This window comes from Schistocerca nitens, chromosome 3, assembly GCF_023898315.1.
Source record: "Schistocerca nitens isolate TAMUIC-IGC-003100 chromosome 3, iqSchNite1.1, whole genome shotgun sequence".
In the NCBI taxonomy this organism is placed as follows: Eukaryota; Metazoa; Arthropoda; class Insecta; order Orthoptera; family Acrididae; genus Schistocerca; species Schistocerca nitens.
Window position 1 is genome coordinate 744,921,727 of NC_064616.1, and position 17,965 is coordinate 744,939,691.

The following is a 17,965-nucleotide window of genomic DNA, read 5'->3' on the forward strand; positions in this document are numbered from 1 at the left end:
GCTGTTTCTTGGCTTGATAGACTGCAAGAGTCTCATATCCAAAACACATCATATGAACAATAAAGTCATTCCTTGCTTCACGTCTGACTTTTACCATTGCGACCCAGTCAGCCAGTATGCAGAACTACTGATCACGACTTTATATCACATTTATATTATTTCACTGCAAGTTGGGTCATTAGGGAGGCCAAGTTGTTATACGGCTTCAGAACACAAGTGATGGTTATAGTTGACTACAAATTAATTTCAATAAAAACTCTTTAGTGAGTGGTCTCATCCCAAATTCAACAAAACTTAAATTTAATTGTGGTATTAAGTGCACGTAGTGTCAAGATAAAATGTGGACATCAATTCATAAAAATCAAAATTTACATGGTGCATAGATTCAGACACTTTGCTGAGACTACAGGTACTGACTTATCTAATCCCTTGTCACACATTCTTACTGGTTTTTTGTTTGTGATCTATATGATTTGATTAGTAATGGTCTTTTCTTGGAACACAATGTTATTGCTAGAAGGCACAACCACAAACTATGGGCACTTGTGGCAGACACTGGCTAACACTACTGATGTCACTGTTAACAAACACTCTTTTGAGATAGAGTAGTTCATATTACGGACATTAATCTTTCTTATGATGAAAATTCATTGTTACAAAGGACCTAAATTTCAACATTCCCAGTAAAGTAAATACTAACACTACTAAAAGAACTGTGGTCAAAGTAAAAGGCATATGTGAGATGCTTATGGTCCCACAGCATATACAGGTCAAGACTGCTATGTCTACTCGAAAAGCATTTTGTAAACCTGTTCCTACAGGCTCATTCTCAAAGTCTCTTTGTGCCATCATCAAAAGGTTGAATGCAAAACTGCTTGAAAATTAGATAGTTATTGTGGTGTCACCACCAGACACCACACTTGCTAGGTGGTAGCCTTTAAATCGGCCGCGGTCCGTTAGTATACGTCGGACCCGCGTGTCGCCACTATCAGTGATTGCAGACCGAGCGCCGCCACACGGCAGGTCTATAGAGACTTCCTAGCACTCGCCCCAGTTGTACAGCCAACTTTGCTAGCGATGGTTCACTGACAAATTACGCTCTCATTTGCCGAGACGATAGTTAGCATAGCCTTCAGCTACGTCATTTGCTACGACCTAGCAAGGCGCCATTATCATTTCTTATTTAGCTTGGGATGCATGTACAGTCAGACCAATGTTCACCAATTATGGATTAAAGTTAAGTATTCCAGCAGCTACGTACTTTTCTTGATAGTATAATTACTTTACCTGTTCCAGACCTCACACCAGCCTGCGTGAGCTTAAATGCGTGCCTTTCGGCTTCCTCCAAACCCCGTGAATTGGCTCCTGCCAATTCACAACAGTTATCACAAAGAGAGATACAGCTAGCTCTATCGTCCTTATATCGGGCACCGATTAGGTAAATAAGACATTGGATTTCTTTTGTTCTAATGACATAGCTAAAAGGAACCTTCTTCCTAAATTTGATACTGAGTTGAAGAAATGTGTAAAAGGTTCCAACATTCTTTTTGCATCTGAGTAGGTTAAATGCAAACAAATCCCCAAGAATCCAAAACTACCAGTTCTTCGCTCTCAAATCTATATAAGAGTCATTCACCAATATGTCCAATTGATGGATGCCAAGGTCCTAATTATAAAATTAACAGTTTTTGCTATGCTAAGCTAATAGCTGCATTCACTTTTGAGGAAACATGGTCCATAAAAATCGGCTATGAGACAGCAATTTTCTTAAGAGAAACTAAGATTCCACGAGAGACTAATGGAGTCTCTTGATATAACCAATTTGTACATAAATGTTCCAGTTGAAGAGACTTTGGAGATTGTAAGATTGAATCTTCATAAGTATATGAAACTTGCAGTACAGGAAATTACTGAAAAGTTGCATTTGTTGCATAAAAAACTAACTTTTAACTGTTTTATTTTCAATGGTAAGACTTATCTTCAAATGGGCAGCATGGGCAAAAGGTTGCTGTCTTTCTGTGTTTTTGACTGACATTTTCATTAATTATCTAGATAGAAAATTCTTTGCAAATAATAGGGCCATGTCTAATAATATAATTTTGTATCGACGATATGTAGGTGATATTTTTATTGCACTTACAGCAACAGAATCACACATTTGGCAGGCTCCTTCAGTCTGCTGCATTCAAAAACACACTTCATTGTCGAGTTGGAATCAAATAGGGAAGTCTTAACTACTTAGACTTGAATACTACTAGGCAATCTACAGGTACTTGTTTAGATGTTTTCAGAAAACCATGCATCACGGATGTAATTATTAATGTAGAAATGGAAAAGATCGTATGGCATTGTTGGCCGAATGTAGACTCTTGCACTTAAGTGTGTGCGTTCTTCCTGTCAATGTTCAACAGGTTAGCTAAACTTGTCTTAAGCTCTGCATATGTTAGAAAATCATACAAATCACACAAATATGTTGGAAAAATGGTTACACTGAAAGTGCAATACTATTGCTATTTAATAACTGGTATTCCATAGAAGGAAAAACAAAATCTATTCCTGATCCTCCCGAGAACATGCCTAAATATGCATTTATATCCTATACAGGGAATTTCTGCGAACCAACTGTCAATGCATTTAAAAAAGCCAATATACAAACTGGCTTCCAGATGCTCAAGAAACTTAAGACAGTTTTGCTTACACCTGTTGACAACAAGCAGGATAAATTTACAGAGTCGAAGGTATATATAATCACTTGTGGATCCTTTGATAGTGTTTACATTTGGCAGACAGGGCATGACTTTTTAACCAGATTCAGTGAACACCATAATAACAACACTACTGCTATGGGTTGTCATCTCAGTGATCAGAAGCATCATGCAGATATGACTGAAAAATCCCTAATGATTTTAAACATAAAGCCAAAAGGCTTAGATTTAGACATTTTGAAAGAAATTGAGATATATAAGCATTTTAATGCTAACCAACATGGAATCTTGAATAAACACATTCAATATTTTTCAGGTTTTGTTATGAGCACGGCTGTGTGACACCAATGTCTGATTCTGAGAACAACTCCAGCTTCCATTTAATTTTTATATAGTGCACCTCCCCTACCTAACCCCCTTTTCTCCATTCCTATCCCTCCCGCCCAATCTAATTTCTACTGTGTCTGTTTCATATTTTATAGTTTAGGCTGTACAATTATATTATGTATTTTATACTTTTGCTTTACAATTTTTGTAAAGTGTGACAAGATGATACGATTTTAATGTTTGATAATCTATGGTACCAAATAATATTTCTTAGTTATATGGACATGATGGGTAATCCCACCAAGAATGATTTTTGTTTATACTACTTATACTGAAATATGTCCCACGTTTCATAAAAAAACTGGTTGTGTTCATTAGCACTTTTTTTTGCTATTTGATGTAAGTGCAATGGTGCACATTGAGTACTTTCATTTACCGATTTGGGTCAGCCAGATGGACTACCCTAGTTTTAACAAAAATATTGTATTCTCCTTTCCCTGTCTTACTGCCTATACTCAAATTTGTGGCATATGTTTGTGCTGCTATTGTATATTTTAAGTTTATGTGACTTGTCATATCACACAGTTGTTGCGATTATAGCTTTTGATGATGTGTGGCACCATGTAATACTCTTGAATTTAACTTAAAATTTAGTAACTTTTTATCACTGTCAAGGCATTGCCATTTGTATAAAGCAAAAATAAGTTGGTTCACAGCAACCAGACACATCGTATAATAAATGTATAGCAGTTGTTGAGCATTGGCACCACTACATTTTTTGTAATGCCACCTGGTGGCAAAAATGTCTTCTTGGTCTGCACTCTGCAGAATTATGTCAGTGGCCTGTGAATGTTTGTTGCGTGTACAACTGGATACATATATCTACATGCAGCAATAGCGCCTGGATAGGTGTGTTATAATTTGTGCCAGGTGTTTTTAAATCTAAGTGGAATGATAAAGGCAGCCATTATTATGTTTTATAAAATATTTCTGGAAATAATTTTCTGTAGATGTCTGATGGTGAACAAATTCCAAAAAGTGTCATAAGCAATAAAGTCATTTCTTGCCTGATGTTTGACTTATCATTGCAACTCAGTCAGCCTGTATGCAGAACTACTGATTGTCATATCAATTTATTTGTCTCAATTTCATTTACACCACTGTGGTATGTTGCTAACAGTTATTGTTTACACCCATGTATTGAAATTTATCATCCATCTCCAATTAAAATGGGAAACCAGACCATACTAACCAATCTGGTACTACTATAATTCAAGTTAATGCAAACACAACAACAGCTCTCTTATTTTAGATGAATAAATAATGAAAACTAACAAAAGACATAGTTAAAAACTACTTAAAGGTACTCTTACACTGAATAGAAAAGATGTACAGTGCTTGTGATCTACAGACCTGTCCATCAGTATACAAACATAGGTCTCCCGCTTAATGGTAACAGACTCTGCTACCATAACTTTCTTAACTAGAATGCCATCCTTTGGAGTCTGCTTGGTGATAAGTCTATGCCCAATCATATTTCCCAAAATGGCCTCAATTTCTGCTGGCCTGAAATAAAATAAGAGTATTAATTCTTCAATTTAACTGTTTCCTGGAGGATACAAAACACACACTGTTTAAAACAAATAGATTAATCCATCATATGAGAAGTTTCTGGGATGTAAGGTACAGTGAAGCAACTCAGACACCCTCTCCCATGCAAATGTCAACCTCACCTTCCAGTGGTGTACCCCGTTACCATGGCAATGACGACCGAGTCATCGTGATATAACCAAACTACACAAAGGGAATTGTAGGAAATGACATTCTCTGCCCACCTATAACACCTTCACTGGGAGCACGTGTCAAGGCTCAGAGGTGGCAGCCCAAACATGGCAATGTGCTGATATAGGTTAACTACCCACAACTGCTTAAAATCAATACATTAAAGAAACTAAGAGACGCAGCTAGATGGACCTAAAAACAACAATGACAACATTTGGCATAAAGAAGGACATGATTATCAGGTTCCGAAAAGTTCAAAACTTATACCAACCTGAGAAACTGCCACCACATAGAGCAGCAGCAGAGATATATAGACTCAGCATCCTGGCAGTAAGTGAAGTGAGATGGAATGAATTTGGAGAATTGAAGACCTTGAGTGGGCATACATATCTGTATTTTCGAAAGCTAAACAGTGATGATCCACACGTGGAGGGAGTGGGATTGCTCCTAAAAGAATGAACAGCAGCTTGGGGAAGCACATGTCTTCAAAATTTCTCAGGACAAGATTCAAAGGAAGAGTGAGAAACAACTCCATAGTGCAAATGTTATGCAAAAACTGAAGAAGCTAGAGAGGAAATGCCAGTTTGTATGGAGAACTCCAGAAAACAGTCAAAAACACCATCAGGAAAGTTATTTTAATTATGACAGGTGATTTTAATGCAAAGATAGGTGCAGACAATCCTGGAATGGAGCAAGTGATGAGACAACATGGAGTCGGCAACATGATTAATAATGAAGAGGTTTTTGTGGCTCCCCTCATGAAAAATGTCAAAATATCACAGGTGTCTCCAAATCTTCACATTACAAATCAAACTGACCACACAGCTTTTAGTAGAAAGTGGAAAAAAAATCCCTCATATAATTGAGAAACCGAAGGAGAGCAAACATAGGAAGTGGCGACCACCTTATGGTTGCACATGTTCTCATCAAGATAGTCATTAAAGGAAAGTGTTTCCACACATTGATGTAGGAAATTGAAAAATTAAAGTAGCAGCCAAGAATTCATACTATAATCAAGAAACTGATTTCAGGGCCTTTGCACAGATGAAGAAGCGGGCACTGATGGAAAATTGGAGAAGATGAAAATAGCTGCTAGAGGCACAGCTGCAAAAAATTGCTTGCTTCAGGAACCCAAGAAGAAAGGAATGGATGTCAGAAACAACTTGGAATTGTATCTAACTAAAAGAGAAGTAAAACTAAAACTGAACAGTAGCAAGACACGGCTCCAAAAGATTAAACTACAGGAGGAATGTGAAGCTCAAGGTGTGGAAGTGAAAATGAATGTTAAGGTTGATCACAGGAGCTGGGACTTCAAACTGGCAGAGATGGCAACACATGTTGGTACATCTACATTTACATAGATACTCCACAAACCACTATAAGGTGCATGGCAGAGGGTACTCTGTACCACTTCCTGTCATTTCCCCTTCTCTTCCCTTCGCAAATAGAGCGAGGGAAAAACGACTGTCTGTACACCTCTGTATGAGCCCTAATTTCTCATATCTTATCTTCGTGGTCCTTAACGCAATGTATGTTGGCAGCAGCAGAATCATTTGGCAGTCAGCTTCAAATGCCGGTTCTCTAAATTTTCTCAGTAGTGTTTCCTGAAAGGAATGCCGCCTTCCCTCCAGCGATTCCCCAAAGCCTCTCTGTAACACTTACGTTTTGTTTGAACCTATCGGTAACAAATCTAGCAGCCCTCCGCTGAATTGCTTTGATGTCTTCCTTCAATCCGACCTAGTATGGATCCCAAACACTTTAAGAGTACTCAAGAATAGGTCGCACCAGCATCCTAAATGTGGCCTCCTTTACAGGTTAACCTCTCTTTCCTAAAATTCTCCCAATAAACCAAAGCCGACTATTTGCCTTCCCTTCCACAGTTTTCACATGCTCGTTCCATCTCATATCGCTTTGCAGTGTTACACCCAGATATTTAAATGACTTGACTGTATCAAGCTGGACATTAGTAATACTGTATCTGAACATTACAGGTTTGTTCTTCCTACTCATTCACATTAAGTTGCATTTTTCCACATTTAGGGCTAGCTGCCATTTATCACACCAATTGGAAATTTTGTCTAAGTTGTCTTGTATCTTCCTACAGTCATTCAACTTCGACACCTTACCATACACCACGGCATCATCAGCAAACAACCACTGACTGCTGCCCACCCTGCCCAGGGCACACCTGACGATATGCTTGTCTCTGATGAATACTCACTGTCGAGGATAACATACTGGGTTCTATTATTGAAGAAGTCTTCCAGGCACTCACATATCTGTGAACTTATTCCATATGTTCATACCTTCATTAAAAGCCTGCAATGGGGCACCATGTCAAATGCTTTCTGGAAAGCTAGAAATATGGACCCTGCCTGTTGACCTTCATCCACAGTTCTCAGTATATCATGTGAGAAAAGGGCAAGCTGAGTATTGCATGAGCAATGCTTTCCAAAACCATGGCGATTCATGGACATAAGCTTCTTAAGCTCAAGAAAGTTTATTATATTCAAACTGAGATTGTGTTCCAGGATTCTGCAACAAACAGAAGTTAGGAATACTGGTCTGTAAATTTTGTGGGTCCATTCTTTTACCTTTCTTAGTGTAGTCACCTGCACTTTTTTCCAGTTGCTTGGGACTTTGTGCTGGGTGAAAGATTCATGATAAATGCATGCTAGGTAAGGGGCCAATGCTGTAGGGTACTGTTTGTAAAATCGAACTGGTGATTTATTTGTTTTCAAATCTTTAAGCTGCTTCTCCATGTCAGGTATGCTTATTTCTATGTCGTCCATACAGGAGTCTGTCCGATGGTCAAGTGACTGTATGTTTGTACGATTCTCCTGTGTAAACGATTTCTTGAATGTGAAATTTAAAACTTTGGCTTTCATTTTGCTATCTTCAACTGCCACACCAGATTGGTCAACAAGAGACTGAATGGAAGCTTAGACCCGCTTAGCGATTTCACAGATCTCTTCTAATCTTCTCTACTAATCTTCGTTTGTCATTTGTGCATCCCCTTTTGAACCTAGTCTTTGCTTCCTCAGTATCTTAAGAATTTTGTTATTAAACTGTGGTGGGTCTTTTCCATCCCTCATCCACTTATTAGGCACATAACTCTCCAAACCACAATTTAGAATCTGCTTAAACTTTGCCCACAATTCCTCTACATCCATCTTACTGGTACTAATATGTTAATAACTACTTATCTGGTCTATCTAACAGAAACACTGTGCTAGCCTTATTGACTGATTTATTAATTTTTATCTTCATAGTTGCTGTAACGACAAGTCTATTTGTAGCTACAAGGTCTGAGATATTTCCATTGCGTGTGGGCTGCCGAGCTAGCTACTCAAGACAATTTTCAGAAAATGTGTTCCAAAGTATTTCGCATGACTGACTGTTTGTCTGTACCCCCCACAATTAATCCATATACATCCCAGTCTGTACTCAGCGGGTTAATGGTGGTGGTGGTTAGTGTTTAACGGCTCGTTGACAACGAGGTCATTAGAGACGGAGCGCAAGCTCGGGTTAGGGAAGGATTGGGAAGGAAATCGGCCATGCCCTTTCAAAGGAACCATCCTGGCATTTGCCTGAAACGATTTAGGGAAATCACGGAAAACCTAAATCAGGATGGCCGGAGACGGGATTGAACCGTCGTCCTCCCAAATGCGAGTCCAGTGTGCTAACCACTGCACCACCTCGCTCGGTTCAGCGGGTTAAAGTCGCTTCCAAATAGTATTGTATGATCTGAGTATTTATGCACTCTTAACCATACACTACCTTTGAATGACTTTAGGACTGCCATAGTGGAATCAGGTGGCCGGTAAAAACATCCAGCAATTAACTTAGTTTCACCTACACCTGTTATATGTGACCAGACAACTTCAGTACCACATTCAACTTCGACCTCAGTAGAGAGAATATTTTTGTCAACTGCAATGAAAACTCCCCCTCCTATGGCCTCTAATCTCTATTTCCAATATATGTTCCACGACTTGCTAAATATCTCAGAGCTTTCCACTTTGGGTTTCAGCCAGCTCTCAGCCCCAAGAATAATTACAGTGTGAGAACTTTCCTGGAGGGCAGTAAATTTGGGAACTTTATTATGAATACTTCGACAGTTTACTCATGAAATTGTGAAGATTCTCGCCAAAAAGAAAGTTTCCTGAAGTCATCCTGTAAGGAGCAAACAAGGACATCTCCTCACCAATGATGATGCACAACATCCAAGATGGCATGAGCACTTTATGGAGGTGCTGAATAGAGACAATGAGGGAGAGCCTAACAACAAACAGCACCAAAAGCTGAAGATGATCCTGAAATATTAGAAAATATCATTAAATTGGAGCTGCCTTCAAAGGAAGAGATCAAGGCAGCAATCAAGCAGCAAATAAATGGAAAAGCCCAGTTGATTGATAACACAAGACCAGAACTCCTGACCACTGAGCCAGACACAGCCACTAATCTTCTTCACCATCTTTTGACAACGATGCGGAATTTGAAAGGCATGCCACAGGAGTAGAGAGAAGGAATTTTAATTAAATTGCCCAAAAAAGGTGAAACCACCAACTGCCATAATTGGAGTGGCATTAACTTGTTTACAATTTCAAGCAAAGTGTTGGTGTGAATAATCCTTAATAGAATTAAGGGCCAAGCTCAACTGCAGATAAGAAAACAGCAAACCAATTTTAGAAGTAACCTTTCTTTTCAGATCAAATAAACACTCAGAGTCACCATCAGACAACCAAATGAATTCATTACTTGTCATCACATTCTTTTTGTTGACTTTTAAAATTTCTTCAACTCCACTAAAAGAAGACCTACATGGAAATCTTAGAAAATGTACATTACCACAGAGAATAGATTGAAGGTTGTCAGGAAGACTTACAATAACTACACATGCCAATTCATCCACGAGTATAAAGCTATGGAGGACCTTCCAAGTTAAGTCTGGAGGTTGCCAACAATGTGTTTTATCTCCAACTATCATTTTACTGGTGCTTTATGAAATTACGAGGAAAGTGGTGGAGAAGAAGGACAGAATGATATGCTGGGGATTGAATGAGCAATTGTTAGATCTTGAGTTTAACGATGACATTTGCCTCCTCTCGCAGAGCTATGTTGACATGGAAAGAACACTGCAGGACCTTGAGCATGAAGCCAAGATTGTCGTGCCGAAATTGGAGACTGCCAAGATGAAGATTATGAAACTCAATAAAAATAAATATGAGACAGTTGGAAACAATGAGGAAGTTGAAATGGTAAACGAACTCGCACACTTTGGGAGTGTAGTTACTGAAGTCTGAGGAGCAGCTGCTGATGCTGGAGCAAGAACCTAAAAGGCAAATGGGGCCTTCATACAACTATATCCATTATGGAGGGCAAGAGATATTTCCATGACAACTAAACTATGAATATTCAGAACAAATGTGAAAGCACAGCTGCTACACGAATGCGAAATTTGGAAGATTACCTCTACAGTCACCAATAGTTTGCAAGTCTCCCACAGTAGATGTTTTAGGAAAGTCTTAACACTTCGACTGCTGGAGGCGTGTTAATTCATCATGCATCACCGTACCCCTGGTGCGCCCGATGTGTTTAAGCGCAGCCCTTGGGTTTTCCCTACCGCAGTAAGGATGTGTTGATGCATACCATGCCACTGGCCTTTTCACCGCTAGGGACAAATTTAGGCGCACTGAGTAACACCTACCTGAGCACGGCAGACGTGTAAACACACAGAGCTGTCTACCTGCCCTGCTCTTTCAGTAGCTGTTCAGTGGTCTGACTGTATAGTTCGAGAGTGCCTATATGTTTGTTGCTGTGTTCCATCTTTGCAGAATTTTACTTTGCTTCCTGTGTTTGACAGTTTTGTTGTTTTCTATGGAAGAAATGTCATGTCGCCCTGGTTGTACTGATAAAGAGATCCTGGATATGCTCACTAGGAGCGACAGTGAGTGGAATTATCTGATGTTGCTAGCAGTGGTGAATCTTCAACAGAAACTTGAAGCTGTAGTCCTCAGCCCTTTACATCAGGGGGAGAGCAAGCATTACAGTCAGCAGTTTGTTTGAATTCAAGTAATCAGAAAGTGACAGTGAAACGGTTCGGAAAAGAGCGCACATAAGTGACAAGTTTGACTGGAAAGAAACCAATTTCCAACCGTTAAGCCATTACTTTGATGACTTGACTTCAGGACACAAATGGTGATCCAAGCATTCTTTCATTTTTTCTGATATTTATGTCTGAAGAACTGTTGCAATTTATTGCAGACGAAACAAATAGTTTTTCCATTTACACCAGAGAAAGTACTACAGAATCTGTGATTTTTCAACTCTCAAAGTGGAAAGACATTGCATTTTAGGAAATGTATTGTTTTGTTGCTATGTGCCTTCTAATCTTGCAAGTTAAGAAGTTAAAATTAAGTGATTATTGGTCCAGCGATACACTTTTGAAAACACCAGTTTACAGTGAAATGGTCCTGAGACTGTTTTTGTCTACTTCCAAGAATGCTACACTTCAGTGATAACTCTGAGAGTACTGGAAGTGACAGTGTACTTAAAATTAGGATGACTGTTGACAAAGTTCGTAAGAGGTTTTGTAATTAATTTTGTCCACATCACAAGCTTTGTATAGATGAAAGTATCTTACCGTTCAAAGGACAATTATCTTTTAAGCAATTTATTCCAACCAAACAAAGTAGATTCAGAATAAAGACATTTGTACTGTGTGACTGTCAGAGTAGGTATATTTTGGATTTTATTGTATACATAGGTGCAACAACAGAAATTGAGTTCCACAATTTAGGAAAAAGTGGCGACATAGTGGCAACTCTTGTGGGACTATCTAGAACAGGGTCATATTCTGTGTGTCGATAATTGGTGCTCCAGCCTGGACCTGTTCCTCTGGCTTCACAACCATGGAACAGCCGCATGTGGCACTGTTTGTAAGAATAGGCGCAACATTCCAAAACTGTGGAAGAAATTAAAATGAGGAGAAACTGAGTTTAAGTCCACTGACAAGATCCTTGCTATCAAGTGGTACGATAAGAGAGAGGTGTGCATGTTCACCACAAGTCACACAACACAAATGGTTGAAACAAAAAAGACTGACAGAAATACTGGCGAAAAAATATAGAAACCACAATGTATTGGAGATTACAATTCGAGTATGGGTGCAGTTGACCGTTGTGACATGTTACTGATCTCTGTGGGATCAGTGTGTAAGACTGTGAAATGGTACAAGAAATACTTTTTTCACATTCTGGATCTGTATATTCTAAATCCTCATGCTCTCCACCGGTCGGTAACAGGGTGGAAAATAGCGCTTACGGAGTTTAACCTTTCTCTTGTACAGGAGTTTGTAGAAAAATATGCTACAGAATGGAAAAAAGCTCACAGAGGAAGGCGCTATGATGACGAGAATCCTCTGCGATTCAAAGGGAGACATTTTCCGGCTGTTATTATGAGTGAACATTTTCAGAAAAGTATGCTAATGCGCAAATGTGTGGTTTGCATGAAACAGAATCTGCGCCGGGAAACTAGATTCTAATGCAAAACCTGCAATATTCCATTATGTGCTGTACCCTGCTTTGAGACTTATCATACAAAGAAGCATTACTAATCATTGGGAACTAACCCTGAGAAAATTTGTTGACACTTCTGAATGAATTACTAAAAAAAAGTCTATTTTTAACTTCGCCAGTGCCAGTCCAGTGTCCAGATCAAAAAGAAATATGGGAAATAGATGTAACAGACGTAAAATTATTCAAACAATGCCTGACTTCTTCATATGTAGCAGTTTGCTAGCATATGAAAGGACTTGGTGATTGAGAGGGCGCAATATCTGTACTGTGGCAAATGTAAATACACCTAGTACATTGTGTGCCAATAACAAAACCCATATATTAATCTACATATGATACATTTAAATTATTAACATGTAGCATAGATCGTTATATTCCTTTATCCTTAGTACTACAAATACAGAGCACATTCGGTACACTTGTACAAAACCAGTTTTCCATAACTGATTTCAAACGCCTTTGATCAACGAGAAATAACATGCCAAAGTTAAAACTCTGTTCTCAGTGTGATTTTTTTTGATACTTTGCCTCTGTTGTTAGCCACTATTAGAAATTAAACTCATTCTTCTGGGGATGGTGGGAGGCTTAAAATTGGTTATTCGAATGAGGCTGGCTCTGAAGCATTAATAGAAACCGGTATTTGTAAAAGAAGTTTCGAATATACCCTGCTTTTATCTTTTCATAAGAATCAACATCTTTTTGACTAATTTGTAGATTATTGGAAAATAGCAGAGGAATAAAAATTTTTATGCCATATCTTTGTCTAAATTTCATTTCTATCATGCATTCACTCTATTAGATATGTGAGTTGGAAGTTTACATTGTTTTCGGGCATGATTTTCACGCCCAACTTTCATTCCAATTATACAGCTTGGAATGTTTTATAGAACATGGTTTTTCAGCAAAATCAGAATGAAAATATCACATTTTTGACATTTTTACAAAATCTTCAAATTTGCACTTAATTCATTCAGTACTGGAAAGTGCTACGCAAATGAAACTTTATATTTGAGAACCTTGTGTTGTTAGGTTAATACATGCCAAGTTTCACGTTCATCATCATAGCATTAGTCCAGGAGATGCAAAAATCCAAATTCAAAATTTTTTCAGGTGCCTATTTTTTTGGCCAATTTTACCTACAATTTTCTGGCTCAAAATGGCTCATAAAATTCTTTTCATTATTATTCTTAAGATAATGCATAAAGTTGATTTTTTTACAAAAGCTATTGCCCGAGATATTACAGCTCAAAGTCATCAAAAATTCATGCTGGCTCTGTGCAAGTCATAAGCAGTCCAGAAGTTTTCAGCACAGGGTGGGTCAGACTACATGGGCTGCTCTGCTCCCCATGGCGGCTCCATGAGACAAGCACTTAGCACAGGGAGCCGGATTACACCGCAGGCTGTGGCAGTTCAGTGCGCCAAGAAGACAGTGCGCCTCCAGCAGTCAGCGTCTCCAGCAGTCAGCGCCTCCAGCAGTCAAAGGTTTAAAATCTCTCTCTTGGGCAAATGTGATCTCCAATGAAGACCTTTAGAACAGAGCTAGAGAAGAACTGGCAACGGCCTTGCCGCAGTGGCTACACCGGTTCCCGTGAGATCACCGAAGTTAAGCGCTGTCGGGCGTGGCCGGCGCTTGGATGGGTCACCATCCCGCCGCCACGTGCTGTTGCCATTTTTCGGGGTGCACTCAGCCTCGTGATGCCAATTGAGGAGCTACGCGACCGATTAGTAGCGGCTTCGGTCAAAGAATACCGTCCTAACGGTCGGGAGTGCGGTGTGCTGACCACACGCCCCTCCTTATCCGCATCCTCCTCGGAAGATGACACGGCGGCCGGACGGTCCCGGAAGGGCCACTTGTGGCCTAAAGACGGAGCTACTACTAGAGAAGAACTAGTCACCATCCAAACCCTGAGAAGGAAGTGGAACTGCGTTGGACATGTCTTTCAAAAAAAGCCAGGATGCTGTAAAGACAAAAGCTCTTTGCTGCAACTTACAGGGTAAATGGAAACAAGGAAGACCAAAGGTCAGAAGACAGGGCAGGAAGAAATCAAGGAGGAGAGGAAAACATTTTCAGTTGAAGATTGTTGCCCAAAATCAAGTGCGCTGGTGAAGCTTCATTAAAGCCCTAGATGCACTGCAAAAGAGCAAAAGGAAATGAAGACAAAAAAAACAAGAATCTCTAGTCTAAAATAGCATGTGGTGAAATACGAGGGCTATCCACAAAGTACATTACGTTTTGGAATGAAAAATAAATAAAGTATTGGGAATTTTTTTTATTATATACAGATGAAAGCCACACTTAAATACTACTTTTCTACATAGTTGCCATTTAAATTAAGGCACTTATCGTAGCGATGGACGAGCTTGGAAATTCCTTCATCGTAAAATTCGGCCGCCTGCGCCTTCAACCACGTGGTTACCTCTTCTTGAAGCTGTGCGTCGTCATCAAAATGCTGCATAGCCAACCACTTCTTCATTGCTGGGAATAAGTGGAAGTCGCTCGGTGCCAGGTCGGGACTGTACGGCGGATGAGGAAACAACTCCCACTTAAAAGATTCGAGAACTTCACGAGTGGCATTTGCCGTGTGGGCCCAGGCGTTGTCGTGAATCAGCAGGATCTTTGAGCCCAACTTTCCCCTGCGCTTGTTTTGTATTGCTCTTCTGAGGTTGTGCAGAGTTTGGCAATACCTTTGAGAGTTTATTGTAGTGCCTCTTTCCAGGAAATCCACAAAAATCACACCTTTTCTGTCCCAAAAGAAGAGGTAACCACGTGGTTGAAGGCGCAGGTGGCCGAATTTTACTACGAAGGAATTTCCAAGCTCATCCATCGCTACGATAAGTGCCTTAATTTAAATGGCAACTATGTAGAAAAGTAGTATTTAAGTGTGGCTTTCATCTGTATATAATAAAAAAAATTTCCAATACTTTATTTATTTTTCATTCCAAAACGTAATGTACTTTGTGGATAGCCCTCGTACATCACTGGTCTAAATGAAATTACATTATGTTAAAATCTATACCAAGAAAAAGAATTTACCAAAAAAATTTTATGACTACCACATGCATAGGCATGGAAACTTCAATGGATGGTGCACAATCTTTATTGCATGCACAGAAATCAACAGCGATGAACAGATGTGCCATTTCAAATATTTCAAGATAGACTGATGGCCATAGGAAACAATATGAATGATGTCATTCCTTTCTTTTATTCCTCAATAAGCCATAGTATTTCTCATATTATCTATGGCTTCTTCACTTCTGTCTTTGTTATACATGGGGGTAGACTCTTTAAGACATACAGTGTTTCGTCTTTATTATACCACATTTGTTTTCTATCAGACAATTCCCAATGTTTTCAATTAGCTCTGTGTTTCTTATCTAGGAAAATTTACAGTTTATCCAATTATTTATCAATTAAAGTAATTCATTCATTCTTGATGCCATATCTATTGATATATTCTGAACATGAGAATTATGGAAAGACCACCACAACAGGATGTAATTTTTTATATTTTCTTAATGGCATCATTAATACAGTAGTTTTGTAATACTGTTCCTAAGCACACACAGCCGTTCTGAAAGTGAAATTGCAACTTGAGGTCACATACACAATGGCTGCATGGGTAAAGAGTATTGTAATAACATCAACAGAGTGAAAATTATCTGCAAGTGCAGAGGCTAGCGCATAGGAATATCAAAAAGTTGGTAGTATGAAACTGTCAGATTAAAGATTTTATAGCCAATATTGGTGGTTTCTGCCCATTTGAGTTTTAAATATTTCTTAATAAATCAACATCCTACTTCCTCATACCTTATGACGTGCTACTTCCACAAAAACAAAAATACTATACTACAGAAAGTTACGAATAAAAAAAGCACTAATATACCACACACAAGTGAAACATGGATGATAAATAGTTTGGACAAGAAGAGAATAGAAGCTTTCGAAATGTGGTACTACAGAAGAATGCTGAAGATTAGATGGGTAGATCACATAACTAATGAGGAGGTATTGAATAGAATTGGGGAGAAGTTTGTGGCACAACTTGACTAGAAGAAGGGATCGGTTGGTAGGACATGTTCTGAGGCATCAAGGGATCACCAATTTAGTATTGGTGGGCAGCGTGGAGGGTAAAAATCGCAGAGGGAGACCAAGAGATGAATACACTAAGCAGAGTCAAAAGGATGTAGGTTGTAGTAGGTACTGGGAGATGATGAAGTTTGCACAGGATAGAGTAGCATGGAGAGCTGCATCAAACCAGTCTCAGGACCGAAGACCACAATAACAACATACCACACATTGTACTTGAGCTTTTATCAACCCAATATTCCACAAGAAATACTAACAACACATACAGATACTTACTTCTTTGTTATGTGAACACCGCTTTTAAATCCATTATCAAAATGACCAAGCCCTCGACCACCTGCTAGCACTTGTGCTTTTATGACATACTCAGGAACTTCTGAAATTAAAATGGTATTTTTTCCTCAATATAAATATAACAAAATCAAAAAGCTATCTGTAATGCATTTTGAAAATTTTCAATGCATTTTTTTGCACAACCTAATTCATTCTGTGATACTGTAAAGCTACTTGTAGCCTATACACATATTGATAGTTTTTGCTTACTGGATCCACTATCTTAATTTTATTTGTAGGTAAGATAGATGAATCTATTTATTGACTCATTTACGTAAATTGTTAATGTAACACGTATTAACTGTATGGTTTCTTTGAGTATGATTCTTTGATTATGATAACGATCCAGGCCCTACTGGAACAATATATGGATATTCAATGCTTAGACATTCCTGGTAGCAAAATGTATGCTTATTTCAAAATATTTAATTTTAAGGTACACTTAAAATCTTCTTTCAAATAATGCATCCACTTGTTACTATGCACTGAAAAAGGGTCAGCATTTTACCACCATTTCATGATGTGATCAGAGATTAATTGGATTACAGTGCATCATTTGATGTATCATGTAGTGATACTACGAGGTGCGGCTAGAAAAAAAACCGGACTGATGCTGGAAAAAACATTTATTTACAATTATTTACAATTTCATGTTATCTCCTTCAATGTACTCTCCTCCTCGGTCTCTACACCGCTCCATACGAATTTTCCACTGTTCATAGCAATGCTGCAGATCATTTTCGGTAAGTCCATACATTACTTCCGTCGCTTTTTCTTTTACTGCTTCAACAGTCTCAAATCTAGTTCCTTTCAAAGCTGACTTGACTTTAGGGAAAAGAAAAAAGTCACAGGGGGCCAAATCAGGTGAGTAGGGTGGATGATCTAAGATGGGAATGTTGTGTTTTGCCAAAAACGTCTCCACTGACAACGCACTGTGAGCTGGGGCATTGTCTTGGTGAAGGATCCATGACTTTTTTCTCCACAAATCGTTCCGTTTTCTCCGTACTCGCTCACGTAGGGTAGCCAGGACGCTAATGTAGTAATGCTGATTCACTGTTTGTCCCTCTGGTAGCCAATCAATGTGCACAATCCCTTTGATGTCAAAAAAAACAATCATAATTGCCTTGAATTTCGATTTTGACATTCGT

General features: G+C 38.9%; 1 protein-coding gene across 3 annotated transcripts in view; it reads right to left on the reverse strand.

Moving 5' to 3' along the window:
- Window positions 1-17,965, reverse strand: part of LOC126248723 (succinate--CoA ligase [GDP-forming] subunit beta, mitochondrial) — a 93,709-nt gene that overhangs the window by 32,603 nt on the left and 43,141 nt on the right. For all 3 annotated transcript variants that reach the window (XM_049950030.1, XM_049950033.1, XM_049950031.1), the window contains exons 4-5: window positions 16,761-16,860; window positions 4,446-4,598 (exon numbers count right to left, since the gene is read on the reverse strand). In XM_049950030.1, coding sequence (XP_049805987.1) covers window positions 4,446-4,598; window positions 16,761-16,860 — 253 coding nt within the window. The remainder of the gene's footprint in view (window positions 1-4,445; window positions 4,599-16,760; window positions 16,861-17,965) is intronic.